Below are 15,622 nucleotides of genomic sequence, written 5' to 3'. Positions count from 1 at the left end.
AACACCACACTGAAAAAAGGATTAATTCAATTTACTCAATTTTTTTTAAAGTAAGCGGTTGCAATCAATTTATTTAAGCTACATTTAAACAAAATATTTTAATTTTGTTTTATTTTACTAAATGTTTGTTTTAAATGTAGCTTAAATAAATTGATTGCAACTTTCAATTAATCATTTTTTTCAGTGCACTTCTGTCAAAAATGAGATAACTGTAGGCTCTTCGCCTATATTACATTCATCAAATACTTAATTTTAAAATCCTGTTTATCCCAACCATTCACTTATACCAGTTTGTTGGCAGAATCCTGTAAGTGTCTGATTAAAAAATGCTCATTTAAGAAAACATGTCAGACGCACTAAAGTGTTTTTGCATCTGAGCTCTTCATTTAGGCTTAAAGTCAGCTTTATAATGCACATTGTGGAAACTTAAAGATATTATATGCATTTATTACTGTAGCTATTGCTGTAGTTGTGCCTTAAATACTGTAAGGTCCTTATTGAGCAGTTTCTGTTTAAAGTTACACCCTGATATATGCTGTATGTCTGTAGCCCCAGACTAAGCCAAAGACAACTGTGGCAGAGAACCAAAAAACTTGACACAATTAAATAATGATTTCTTAAAAAAAAACTATTTTAATAGTAATACAAAAATCCACATTTCTGCTTTTAAACCCTTTCCATTGTAAATGCTTTACTGTACAGGCTTTTTTACAGACTGAGGGACAAGTCAGAATAATTTTCTGGTGTAATCAACAGCATGCCACAGATGTTGGCAGTGAGAACATTCCTTTGAAGACAAGCGTATAAAGGCACATTTAAGCAGCTCTTTTAAGCAAGTGTCTGCTGCGCCTGTTTTCTTAAAACATTTCGGTCTTGTGTTCCAAAGCTTGATGCCAAAAGCCCTCACACAGAATGCATCTTTCTGTGGAAACATCTGGAATATGAGGGATTTCAGGATGCCAAAAATGCTGCCACAAACCTCCAGTCAGAGGGCAGAAGCAAGAATAATCATTACGAATCTGACTTCTTCCTGTGTTCATGACCTCATATCTTTCATTTATCCTAAATCTATTTCTCTTTATCTATATATCCCATCCACAAGCACCAAAATCTGGTGCCTATATACAGTACAGTACAGTGCATGGAAGTGTCTTACTCATCTTTAACAGCTCTGAGCACAGAGTTCACATTCTGCTGTGCTGGCATTCATACCCTTTCAGCTTTCCTTAAGCACATCGTGGCGGGCCACAGTAAACACACTGTTCTGTTATTTTAGCGGGGAGTCCCTCAACCCAGCCAGCTTCAAACTGGAGTTCAGCCATTCGTCAGAAGATCCTCGATGCTGACGCTATGCTGTACGTTTGACACATCTCCCATCCCACCAACTCTCACTTTATTTGAGATTTTTTTGTCCGCCCCCCTTCACTGCGTGCGTCATAGGCGCTAGTGTCTGCAGCGGCTTTTTAATAGGGCCTGAAAAATGTCGCTGCTCTGCCGTCCAACGCCACAGACTAACGGTAAACAGCTTGTCTGGTCAGAGCTCGGTGCCAGCCAGGGACACACATGCACATAAAAACATGTTTTTACTTTATTAAATTTAGCCGAAAATAAAGCCTGTGGCTCCGCCTTTTCTGTAACCACACCGAAGGTATTAATTATGCTCAGCCCTCCCGAGTCCCGAACTCTGCTTCTTATGGCACTTGAGAGCGTTCGACGCACATGTGTGCATTTGGTACACACTTCATGCGCGACTCGCAGTCAACCAACAACAATTATGGAAAAGGTTTGGCCCGGCAAAGACACGCATACACAAATCAAGAGAATTAAGTGGAGTCGGGAGGAGATTTCCTGCTTTCTGTTTAATGCAACGGCCCGTTTTGGAGTCTTTCGTTGGTCAGAAAAATATTCGGTGTGTTGACACAGACCAACACTGGATACGGGGAACCATAATCACCTCACAAGTCATAGTTACAGGGACATTGTGGCTTTTAAAGTCATTTTTATTTTTAAAACTTAATAGAGGTTTTATTTAAAGGGGGTCATTTTATATATTTTTTTTGGTAGTTTTCCGCTGTGGTCTTGTGTGGGCCGCTTATAATTTTAGTTGAAAAATATGAGCCAAAGACAGTAATAATTTAGTTTTCATGATCATTTTCCACCATTTCTCTGACCGTTAAAACTTACCAGTAGCTAATGTGCCTTTAGGATTTCTACTGTATGCAAATGTATTCTGAGCTTAAATGTGTCACTCATAAGATCAGGGACAATGTTAAAAATAAGCTTAGTAGTCTTTTAATAGGGGAACAAATCAGCAAATGATACACATTCAAGAACAGCACAAATTGTAGCAGATTATCTCACATTTGAATGTAGTCGAAGGTACTGCAGGTCTTCTGGGGCCTCATTTATAAAGTGGCGTATGTACAGATTTGATCGTAAAGTGTTTTTTTTTTTTTTAAATATAAGCCATTCTTCCTGCTCGAAAAGGGTTTAAACTGACAAGCGCTCTTTTTTATGTCTATGACATTAATTATAGGCATCATTTAAAGTCAGAGATCTGAAACTGCTCAGTTGCGCACAAGTTCAAGTTATTTGCGATTTATAAATTTCACATCTGAAAGAAATGGGTATGCGTGTTTTCTGTGCATATGTTCGTTTTATGAATCACACATACTCATTTTTGATAAATGATCAAGATCAAATGTAGGATGGTTTCTATGCAGCATTTTATAAATGAGGCCCTTGGTGTTAGTTCCTACTACACGCTTAAATATGAAAGTGCTACAAAAGGTTCTTAATAGTGATGTCATAGAAGAACCATTTTAGTTCCCAAAAGAATCATTTAGTCAAAGGTTCTTAAAAGACAATGTACCTTTCTGTCACTGGGGTTGTACCCTAGGTTCCGTTCTAAGTGGGACAAACTGGTAATATGTTGACAGCAAAGATGACATGATGGAAGCCAAATGAGAGAAATAGAGGCCAAACATAATACAATACAATTTAAGGATCTATTTAGTACCTTTAAAGGTACAGTTACTTTTTGTACCCCTAAAATGTAACTACTCAATAGGTCATTAGGGTATAATATTGTACCACAAAAGGTACAACATTTCAATGTGTTGTATACCCATAAAGGTACAAAAATCAACCATTAAAGGTACCAACCCAATGATAGAAAGGTACAGTTTGTTACAGTGAAGTCTAGATATGTTGTTCTGATGTTAAAGGGTCTTTATGGAACCATACAGCTAAAAATGGTTCTTCTATGGCATCATGTAGCACCTCTGGGGCCTCATTTATAAAGCGTGCATACGCACAGATTTGATCGTAAATTGTGTGTACGCAAAAATCAACGGCAAAGTTCATATTTATAAAAACTTCCACGTCTTTGATGTGAAAAAGTGCTTAGTGCAACAACAGGGTCTGAGCAGACGTACCCACTTTTGCTTGTCTGATTGCTGCAGGTTTTTGGAAATATAAACCATTCTTGCTGTTTGATATTGGGTTTAAACATTGACAAGCACTCTTTTATATGTACATGACATTAATTAGGCATTGTTTAAAGGCGGAGATCTGAAACTGCTCGGCTGCACGCACAACTTAAAGTTCATTTGTGATATATAGATTTGAAAGGGGTACGCGCGTTTTCTGCATGTATGTTTGGTTTATAAATCACATGTATGCATTTTTGATAAATGATCGTAAGATCAAATGTAGGATGTTTTTTACGCAGCATTTTATAAATGAGGCCCATGGGGCGGTTTCCCCAGACAGGGTTTATTCCAGTCCCAGACTAAAATGCATATTTGATCTGCCCTTTATTTAAAAACACCTTGCACTGACATATCTTGACATATATAAGTGACATTGTTTTGTCTCAAGATGCGCAGCAGTAAAGTTTTTTGTAAGATTTGCTTGTAAAAACTACTTAAATGTACTAACATAACTAAGGCATAGTCCTGGATTAATCTAAACCCTGTCCAGGAAACCACCCCTAAGATTATAGTACTTCTAACCTTTATCCTGTTTATTTTTGTAACTAGGTGGGACATTAGAAAGTACATGTATATAAAATAGGGATGCACCGATATGATATTTTGGGGCCGATACCGATTTACACAGACAACTTCTGGCCGATGCTGATATCGATATTAAACACTTGTATACAATACTATAAAGTTGGTCTATTAGTAGCTAGTTTATTTCTGCATTAAATTATTTTACTGAACATGGATTGGATCTAATTAACATTCAACTGACCAACATAATAAGAGAGGCACAAATTAAGCTAAAACAAATATAATAAGACAGCATGACAACCTTCAAAGGTGGGTTTTGCTATTTAGCATTTTTTTTATTAACAACGTTAACTAATTTTTTTACATAAAATGAATTTCTTTAATAAACATAAATAATGCCAGTGCTATTGCTTTAAACAGAGTATAAATATTGCTACTTCAAAAAAGTTGGACTTCTTTTCCCCCACTAAAGTGCAGTCTGCATTTGACATTTGAGCCAGCTCAACAAAGGTTTTCAGTCGGTGCTTAAGTATAGTGCACCCCAGAACATTCAATCATTTTAATTGAACAACAGACATGCAACTCATTGCAGTTAATTAATAAACAATCAGTATTGGCCTTTCTCGTGCTATTGCCTATATGCCGATGGCTTCAAATTCATCAAAAATCGGCCAATAAATATCGGCGGGCGATACATCGGTGCATCACTAATATAAAATGTAGACCATTTTTTATATTTCCGTTTTTTATGAAAATACATCCTAATGTAAATGACATTCCTAAAACATGATAGTCTCTTTGGACTGCGAGGAATTCTTGAGGTTTGTTGTACAATGACACTTTATTTCTCATAATATGACCCTTTCAAACATATGTGGTTTGCTAATTATAAGAACACACTAAACTGAAATGGAGGTGAGTAATCCGGTATTTTTCTATGTACACCATACAAACCACAACACACAATACACATTAAGAATTGAATTATGGTAAGAATGTTGCAGTGTGGAAAACGAGTGCCCACAGTTATCTTGTGGACGATCATCACCTCTAACAAAACATACTTGCTGCATTACTAATGCTTTAATGCTCTTTGATGTGTCCGTTGCATTTTACATGATGCAGATGTGGTGGGACTATTTAGAGCTTCTTTAAATCTCTTAAACACCAGACTGATCTACTGCACATGTGGTGCCCTGCACTCTATTAACAATTACGATTAAACCTCAACTTGACAAGCCCAAGACTGTGAAAAAGGTAATATTTTGAATTTATATGGAAAATCTGTCATTTTGTGTGTTTTTTTCTCTCCAAATCAGTAACATCACTTATGAACTTGGCAATTAAAGAGTTAAAATCATGGAAATTTTGTAAACATTTGGTAGTTTGATCAGTACTGAGGGTGACAGATTTATGCAAAAAAATGTGAAAAAAGAAATCATTTGATACATTTTTACAGCCGTTTAATTTAGGGGCTTTTTTGTATAGTAAATATCTCCACGGTATATTGTTGAGTTTTTGAAAAATATGTGTCAATATAAGATTTGCCACCAAAAATCATTTCATTTGCTGAAACACAGTTGTGTCCAAATTAAGACGACCCCCCCCCCTCCCAAAAAAATGGCCTTAACCCATAAGGATTAAAATGGTTCAGTAATGCTGTAGAAGAAATGAACCCTGAAATGTCTCCATCACTGTATTTAATATTGCAAATTAATCACAATGGGCTACATTTGTGGACAGCATTGCCATTCACAATATAAATCTGGTATACCTGTTAACCTCTACATTATAACTGCACAAAAGAGATTATACTGTATGTAACCAAAGCACATTTTATTGGGCAAGTTCAACCCACAAAATTGTATCAGTTATGTGAAATCAGATTAATTTGCTTAAAATAGTCCTATACACTCTTAGAAAAAAGGTACATGAAGGTACAAAAGTGGTTATTGGAGTGGTACCTTTTTAAAAAGTACACTTTTATACCTATTGATTCCTCAAAAGTACACACACATTGGTACCTTAGAGGTACATACAGTACTGCTTCCTCAATGTTACATATCTGTACCAAAATGGTACAAATATAGGACCTTTTAAAAGGTATTGTCCCAGTGACAACTCTTTAACCTTTTTAGAAAAACTAGAAAATAACACTTTAGACTTTCCAAATAAAATAGTACACATTTTAAACTGAGGAATAAATGTAAAATCTTTAGCATGCACTGGTGAATTTTAAAGTGCCTGTGACACCTTCCCCATAGACGTCCGTTGTCAGTGTGTTATTGTAATTAATTTTTTTTGCTATTACAAACTGAGGAATGAGTCAAATGCTTTACTGTGGTAAAATACAGCAATGCACAACAAATTAGCTTTCTCTTTAAAATGACTTAAAATGAATAAAAAGTTGCGTGACTAGACACATTACGTGTTGGTAAACAAACATATGTTGTCAGACGGTGCTTTCAGGAAAACAAATTAGTCAGAAATATAATCCAAAAATGTGTAAAGTGCATTGTAACATATGAACAGCGCTACTTCAATATTTGGACAAGTGCCATAGACTTGACGAGTCTGGCTTAAATCTAAAGTGACTGGGTACCACAAACACAAACTTATGCCCAGTGGGACAAACTGGTAATATGGTGACAGCAAAGATGACATGATGGGATCCAAATGAGAAAAATAGAGGCCTATGGCAGACATCAATGCTGAAAGAGTGAGAGAGAGAATTAAATAAGAGGTGCAAAGGAATGAGGTTTTTAAAGCCTCCCCCTGAGCAAACACAGCTCTGAATCAGACACACCAATTTAAAATTGGCTCTCACAAACAGAGCTCGTACACATTTGTGAAAGGAGCTCTTCAGCTGCAAAGCAACGTCCATGGACACGAGTGCACACACACACACACACATATATAAACTGGGAGTGAATGAGTTTCTTCAGAGCCTCGGGGTGCAGGATGTTCCCCATCAGGACACGTTTGAATCCCAAGAGCTTACGGCAAACAAACGCTCACAGTCAAAAACGCAGTTTTCCGTGATAGATTTTCTTATTTTAGAACTTACTGAAAAACATTTTGGGGAGATCATTTTATTCCAAATCCAAAAAGTGTTGGGTTGTTTAACCAAGAGTTTGGTTATTGTTACTCAACCATGACTTGAAACAACCCAGCAGCTTGGTTAAAATGACCCATCTGCTGGGTGTTCTGTCCAATACTGTCCAAAACAACCCAGACTTTTTAAACTCAGTATTTAGTTACCTTCAGTAAAAAAGGCTTTTAAAGACTTAAATATGTATTTTAATATATATGATGAGCATATCACCTTTAACTGGTTAGGGACAAAGTAAGCTAGATTTAGCATGTTAAAATAACTAAATGATAACTAACTAGATGTGACTTTGATTGTGGATTAATTACAATAAATTGTCACCAAAAGGAAGTAGCGATTGTTTTCTTTTCCCTTTTGTGACGTATATCTGAGTGAAACACCTTTTAAAATGAGAAAAATTTAGGGTGGGACTTGATTTTATCCTTTGAAAATTAATTTGATCGTTAGAAGTTGGGCCATGTTTCTAATTGCTAATTGGCCCAATCTTTTCCTGGGCAAAACCAAGTCTCAGATAGTTCCAACCTCACGCCATTCCTCGTGACAGGAATTGAAGAGATGTCATTTCGAGGAAGTTATAATTTTCTAATAGATAAGTCATTTATAAATACAGTAATATTCCATAAAAGTTTTTAATTTCAATTTCATGGTGACTTTAATATTGCAGTATTCATCTTGTTACATATTTTTTTTCTATAATGGATGAAAATGACTTTTTTTTGTCTTGTTTTCAGTACAAATATTTAATAATTCTTAAATTAAGATGCTTTTTCTTGATGAAAGAAAATAAGTCTAGTTTTCAAACAAAAAATACACAATTTAGGAGAATTTGTGCTTAAAACAAAACCAATAGGGTGAGAAAATGTTTCATGAATTAACTGTTTAAGATAAACATGTTTTCCCCCAATATCTGGGGGAGAATAGAATTTTCGTCTCTTATTTCATATTTTCACAAAAACTAATAGCGCTTTAATCTATAAATCTACCAGTGGTAAATGACAAATATTAAAAATAAATTCTGTCTAGATTACTTGCAATAAGGCTATAGTAAACATCTGTAAACAGTTATAAATTTGTATGACTGCATTGGTTTAAGATGCAAATAATGCAGTGGCTCCACTAGACCCACAAACATTGTCTAAGTAACAAAAATATGAACACCACACAAGGGTTAAGAAAAAAAGTAAACTTATTTTAAGATTTTTTTCTCAACCCATAGGCCATATGTCCGACTTATTTTCTTAGGTCATTTTGCTCATCAAGAAAAAGCATCTTAAAGGAATATTCTATTTTCTTAAAAGAAAATCCAGATAATTTACTCACCACCATGTCATCCAAAATGATGATGTCTTTCTTTGTTCAGTCGAGAAGAAATTATGTTTTTTGAGGAAAACATTGCAGGATTTTTCGCATTTGGACTTTAATAGACACCAACAATTAACACGTAACAGTTTTTTTCAACGGCGTTTCAAAGGACCACAAACAATCCCAAACGAGGCATAAGGGTCTTATCTAGCGAAACGATTGTCATTTTTGACAAGAAAAATAAAAAATATGCTCTTTTAAAACACAACTTTTCGTCTAGGTCCGGTCCAGCGCGACCTAACGTAAATGCGTAGTGACGTAGGGAGGTCACGTGTGTTACATATATAAAACGCACATTTGCGGACCATTGTAAACAATAAACTGACACAAAGACATTAATTAGTATCAGTTGACATACAACAATGTAGTAACGGTCCTCTATCAACACACTTGTAAACACTGGGGCGGAGTTTCGCGTTCGTCTTTTGTGACCTCTTGACGTCATGACGTATTGCGTGGGGTCACCTGGCGCATCACGACCAGATCTAGATGAGAAGTTGTGCTTTAAAAGTGTATATTTGTTATTTTTATTGTCAAAAACGACAATCGTTTTGCTAGATAAGACCCTTATGCCTCGTTTGGGATTGTTTATAGTCCTTTGAAACTCAGTTGAAAAAAACTGTTACGTGTTGAGTTATGTGTTAATTGTTGGTGTCTATTAAAATGCGAAAAAATCCTGGAATGTTTTCCTCAAAAAACTTAATTTCCTCTTGACTGAACAAAGAAAGACATCAACATTTTGGATGACATGGTGGTGAGTAAATTATCTGGATTTTAAGAAAATGTAATATTCCTTTAATTTAAGAATTATTGCTCACCCAATGTTTGTACATTGATGCTGATGTTTTCTGCACGTGTTGATGCAAGTGAGGATTCTGCATTTTCATAATCTTTCTTATACATTAAAATAGACTGGCAATATAAAACTGAATCACCCAATGTAGCATGCACTGAATATTTAAGAAGAACGTGACAGGCGTGCAGTCGTTTTGTTGTGTTTATTGAAAACATTTTGATTGACAGCATAAATCCGTCAGGCACAGACTGATAGTGTGGAGGTTTAACAGCTCATGAGGGGCACAACTGAAGGGAATGTTTCAGAGATAATAATGAAAAACAAAACACAACAACACTGTTAGTCAACTACTCCATTCATGTGTTAAACAGAGAGGGATGCAGATGAAGGCTGAATGATTCTGGTTCTTTAATTCTGCAAACAAATGACTTCAATGCATTAGGAAAGAAATCTACCTGGAATGCAATGCAATTCTTTCGAAAGAAAATACTGTAAAGAAGCTTTCATCCCTATTAAAACAAACAAAACAAAAAAAACACACCTAGATAAAATCTACTTAACATCATATAACAATCATTTGCAAATTTAAATCTATAACTTAATTTAATATCTTAATTCTAATAAGAGCTGAATGGCACTATCAAATAGAGCTTAAGAGGAAAAGAATAAATGCGTAAAATAAAGAGAAGTTGACATCAGACCGGTATTGCTAAACATCCGCCACTTTAAAAGTGCCGGAAAAAACATAAATCTTGAAAACTGTTCGGAAGTTCATGTAAACATTAAAGAAAACCTTCTTCAACCGCTGAACGCATCTTGGCTCTACCTCCGTTCTAAAATACAAACGCATCGAGGAATGCTGTCCTTTTGAATAAAATCAAAATTAAGGTCACAGAAATAAAGGAAAGGATCAAAATCAAATATAAATACAAGAAAATAAATAATGTCGTTTTTCGATAAGTAGGGACAAGGACCAGCAACATTGTCTGATATGTTTGAAACAATGTGAAAAGGTCATCAGTAGTAGAGCAGAGGATGCAGAGAGCATCTATAGAGGTGAGCCAGAGGTTACAGGTTGTACAAATAGAAACCAAAGACTGAGCACTTGATCTGCCGCCTAAAACCAAAAAGTAAACAATCAACTCCATACATAATGAACAGCAACAGCATGAACACAAGGTGCATCCATATGCACAATTTTGATCAGTTTTTGATGCATGCTACAGATGACTGCTGTCTCAGCAGCTTGTGGCATGAGTGCTGTGTTTTTAAGCTCAGTTTTAGAGAACATGATGTCTTTAAACCGGAAGAAATCTGATCGAACGATATTCTGAGAATTAAGGTAACGAAGTGCCTTACAAATATTCTCTTTATATTTCTAAGAAACACCCTGCTTATAATTATTGTGGCTGTACATTCACGTCGCAATATCCAGCCACCCGACGCCCCTCAGGCACTTAACAAGTACAAAAATTCAATGGTTTGGAGGAGGGAAACACTGCTTCACTTCACACTTAAACACTCATATCTCGTATCAAATCTAGTTTTCATATTTTAGCAGCAAGCGAATCGTCCCACATCTCCATTTCCCCCCATATTATTGCCGGCTTTCTGCTTGAATGCAATTGTCTGAGGACGCCCTGAGACACGACCAAGCTATCCCAAAATGCTTTGCTTAGATTTGCGGGGCGAGTGACACTCATCTGACAGCCATGCGTGCTAGAATTGAATAGCGATAAAGGTTCGGTACTCATTAAAATACAACTCAGAGCAAAGAGGAAGTGGAAGATTTTGGCACTTTGCAAACATACCCAGAGGATTACCTCAGAAACATACTTTCATTTGAAGCAAAAGAGCAACTTTCTTAATGGTTTCACCATATTACTTTTACAATTTGTAGGTTTAACCACATGAGTTCCTTCATATCATACAGCTGGATGAAAGGACCACAATGCCAATTCTCAATGAGGACCATCATTTTTCTAATACTATAGAGAACGGTTCATATCTGCATGTGTGGAAATTGCATGCGTGGAAGCCAAAATATGAAGAAATGATATAGTTCTGAAACACCGGCGCACTCTCATCCTCAAGAGCAGAATTACTTGTGGTCCATTACAATAAAATACTGAGATAATGTGGCAAACCTTTTCACGTTTTCAATCCCAATTAATATTACTTTTCTTATACATTCTTGTCCCCGTAAACTAAGTAATGAAAAAAAGCGAAAATAAAATACAACCCATCGGTTGAAAGACTCTTTCTGTAGTCAATAACTTACAAAAATTGAAATCTCAAGAAAAACAACAACTTGTTTACAGTACCAAATCCCAGACTATAATTTTAGACCTCAACCCCCCTTTAAAAACCTTATGTCTATAAATAGCTTTACAAATATACATGTTAATTCAAATAAAACTTTTGTTTTGCTTTTTTAAGATTAAATGTTTACACGATCTCAACAGTGTATGCTCACTTGCAATGCATTGTTCTTTAAATGTCATTATTTTTAACGTACACTGCTACTGGCTGCAATATGATACATATTTATATCTATATATTTACAATAAAACTTTTTTTTTTGATACATACAAAGCACACAGTTATATTTTTAATCCAACTAAATCTCACTCTTCTCGTCTTTCCCACTGAAAAGTTCTTTGTGAGAAAACGATGAGAACTGGCCACGGGTTTAATTCTCACTCCAGTCAGATATTGCTGTAAAAAAACCATCCTGTCATCGTCCTCTCTTTAAACACTGAGAGAATTCACATGCATGACAGGATGATACCGACACTGTTACGCAGCAATACACCGTTCATTCGGTTTTTCCCTGTTCAACATTTTGTCTGTTTGTTTGGTAGGCACGGAATGGTTTGACCCTTCTCGACTGTGTAGCGTAAAGGAAAACGAAACTGGCCGAATACAAAAATAGGAATTTTCAAAAAGACAAAAGCTGAATAATGATATGGAAGAAAAGGTGGTGCTGAAGGTGAGAAGCATAATCTGGCCTTCAGACTTCGAAGCTGCTTGTTCATGAGATCCATGCTAAGAGCCTCTGCTACGTTGATCGTCGGCCCAATACAGCAGACAGAAAGGTCCCACGCGTTTCTCGAAAGAAAAACAGGGTACTTATGTTCGTATGACCCCATTGCTGTGGTGATGTTTGGGGAGGCACGGCTCATCAGGTAAAGGATCGTGAGCAAACACCGAGTCGTCACCGGATGAACAGGTGCTGTTGGAGTCCGGACAAGTAGGCGAGTATTGCTCGAAGGGTACCGACAGATCCAGATACTCCTAAAGTGATCATATGCAGATATTAAGCGCATGCATACAATTGAATGCAATGGTTAAAGGACAAGTTCGGTATTTTACACTTAAAGCCCTGTTTTCAGATTATTTATGATGAAATAGAACGGTTTTGACTGAAATTTGGACATATGCGGCTGCCCCGAGAATTTTCGGTTTCTGTTCTATCACCTCCCACCTCTATAATGGCTGTATAGGTGCACTGGAACAATCCTTTCTAAAATGCATTAAACTTTCGTTTACAAAGACGTGAAACTCACCGATTGGTCAGGGGTGCCCACCGACACGCTCACACAAAAACCGCCGCAAAAGATGCCCTCCAACAGGTGTTTTAGCATTCGTTGTAAACTTGTGGACCTATTTTTCCAAACGCCTCACACCTGTATATTCTTCCGTTGAGAGCTTGAATAATAGACACTCCAGTCCAGTTGGTGGCGATAATCCACCTTTGCAAATTGCAAGTAGACAAACAAAGTTCCCGGGGCGGAGTAATACCGTACCTCACAGCACATCTAATACAAGTCAATGGAGTTGGACAACAACTGCGATAAAACCTGTTGGAATGCGTCTTTTACAGAGATTTTTGTGTGAGCATATCAGTGAACACCCCTGACCACACGGTTTCACGTCTTTGTAAACGAAAGTTTAATGCATTTTAGGAAGGATTGTTCCAGTGCACCTACACACCCATTGCAGAGGTGGGAGGTGATACAATAAACACCCGAAAATTCTCGTTTCAGTCAAAATCGTTCTATTTCATCATAAACAATCTGAAAACAGGGCTTTAATTGTAAAATACCGAACTTGTCCTTTAAATACGTATGAGGTTTGATTGCATAACAGCTCTTACGTCAGTGGAAGTCATGGAGAGAACTCGGTCATGATCCTCCACCAGTTGTCTGAAGGTGGGTCTTTGAGAAGGAACAGCATGCCAACACTCTCGCATTATCATGTACCTGCAAAAATGACATCATCATAAGAAATGCATTCACTGCACGTGCCGAAAAATAATTTCCTTTTTTTGAGAAACCAAAAAATGGTGTGAAAAAACAGCACATTTATTTTTAAGAGTGCATGCAGTTTTACACATGGTTGCCGTGCACTCTTGTGCACTCTGCAGCTTTACTTAAAGCAGCATTAAGAAGATTAAAAGCTTTTTTTTGGGATGAAACCCAACAAAAACCACGAGGCTTACAGTTCATGAGTGCAGTTGGCGGGTTTGTCCATTCGATGGCCCTCTTTCAGCAGTTTAAAGAGCTCCTCCACTGGGATGCCTGGGTACGGTGAGCCACCCAGCGTGAAAATCTCCCACAGCAACACCCCGTAAGACCACCTGAGACACGAGAGAGGTTTATTTGACAGGAAATATGAGACATCAATCAGAGGCAATACGAGAAAGCGATACGTATATCAAATAATTCAATGTGGAGTAACACTACTCTTTCTCATTCTGTCTATCTCTTCCCGGGGTGTAGATATTTGGCAGATGTGAGAAAGCGGTTTTGTTGCTTCTCACTGAAGCTTATAATATATGTCTGCGATATGAGACGCAAGTCTATTAAACTGGGAATGTGTGTGCGTGCACATATGTGTGCTATCGCAAGCTGCGCTGTTAACTCGGGGCTCTTTTGTTTGGACCCATTCCTCCTACGCCACCACTGAGCAGTGCTAATGAAATTAACCACGCTAAGAGACAACAGGAGCTACGAGCCAGCTAATGCTACCCGGCCAAAGCCTTATGGGGGCTGAATAATTGGCACGTCATTATATCACTATCCGTTCATTAGCTTCGTGTCAGAGTCGAATCTCATTTACGGACATCAGCATGGTGCTCACGCAATCTCGCGCAAAACAGACCGACTGAATTAAGGCTTATTGACTCATACATCATATCATAAATATGGCTTATAGGCTGAGGCAAATGAAATTATAGTGATTAAAATGCATTTAAGTACAGCTCTGGATACGAGTATGTGTGTGTGACAAATGTGCAATGAGCTGCTCGTGCACACACACACACACACAGATTTAATAATGCTATTGTACAGTTCACATGCATTCCTTTATGGCTTGATGAACTATATGAACCGATGGCTAAAGATGGATAAAAAGATGGTATGCATGGCAGTGTAAACTTACACATCGCTCTGGTGCGTGTAGACACGGTCGAACAGCGCTTCTGGTGCCATCCATTTGACGGGCAGACGACCCTGAAAGACACAGATCAGTCAGAACAACAATAATGCTGACCCAGCGGGACACAAAAGCGCTCAGAGAACATCAACAGGCATGCGGTTTAATCTCCTACTGTCTAATACAAATACACTTCAGCAGTCCATGTCAGTAAAAGCACAACAGCATTCCACTCCCTAATGCACTTTAATCTCAAACTGTCCCGTCAAATACCTACATAGTTCACCAACCACACCCTGCATCCAAAATGTGCAATCACAATGTTCACTTGTTACTGAAAAAGCTACACTTTTTGACTGCCAATATATAAATAATGACTAGTGTAGCTACTTTTAGTAAGGATATTCCTCAACATTGTATTATGTGATATACTGTACATCAGATCAGGTGTACAGTAATGTGTTCTCCGTTTTTGTCAATAAGCACATGCTGAAATTACCCTCTACAGAGTTCATACAACAGTTAATTTATCTCTGACAGTTTACTCATAAACGTCTCTTCAACTCGGCATTCGCTCGTTCAACACTTACGACTTCGACATTTAAAAATACAGTATGTAACCACATCCGCTCTGCTTTTGGTCCGATGCCACCCATGAGAGCTATCTGAGAGTGATCGTCGGTGTCCACTTACGTTGGTGGTCTTCTTGTAGTAGTCAATATTGTGCACGTCTCTAGCCAGGCCGAAGTCTGCAATCTTCATTACGTTGTCCTCTGTAACCAGAACATTGCGGGCTGCAAGGTCCCTATGGATACACTGGCAACACAAACACAAAGACTGTCATCTTTCATTGTGAGGTCTGATAAATAGCCTATGAAAATACTAATTCGG

General features: G+C 37.3%; 1 protein-coding gene across 9 annotated transcripts in view; it reads right to left on the bottom strand.

The window, feature by feature from the left end:
- Positions 1–9,476: 9,476 nt before the first annotated feature.
- Positions 9,477–15,622, bottom strand: part of fgfr3 (fibroblast growth factor receptor 3) — a 48,013-nt gene continuing 41,867 nt past the window's right edge. For all 9 annotated transcript variants that reach the window (XM_073873105.1, XM_073873106.1, XM_055170079.2 and 6 more), the window contains exons 14-18: positions 15,425–15,547; positions 14,738–14,808; positions 13,794–13,931; positions 13,449–13,554; positions 9,477–12,586 (exon numbers count right to left, since the gene is read on the bottom strand). In XM_073873105.1, coding sequence (XP_073729206.1) covers positions 12,422–12,586; positions 13,449–13,554; positions 13,794–13,931; positions 14,738–14,808; positions 15,425–15,547 — 603 coding nt within the window. In that variant the 3' untranslated portion in view covers positions 9,477–12,421. The remainder of the gene's footprint in view (positions 12,587–13,448; positions 13,555–13,793; positions 13,932–14,737; positions 14,809–15,424; positions 15,548–15,622) is intronic.

Source organism: Misgurnus anguillicaudatus, chromosome 11, assembly GCF_027580225.2.
Source record: "Misgurnus anguillicaudatus chromosome 11, ASM2758022v2, whole genome shotgun sequence".
NCBI classification, from domain to species: Eukaryota; Metazoa; Chordata; class Actinopteri; order Cypriniformes; family Cobitidae; genus Misgurnus; species Misgurnus anguillicaudatus.
Note: the sequence above shows the minus strand (reverse complement) of the source record. Positions and strands in the feature narration are given on the sequence as shown.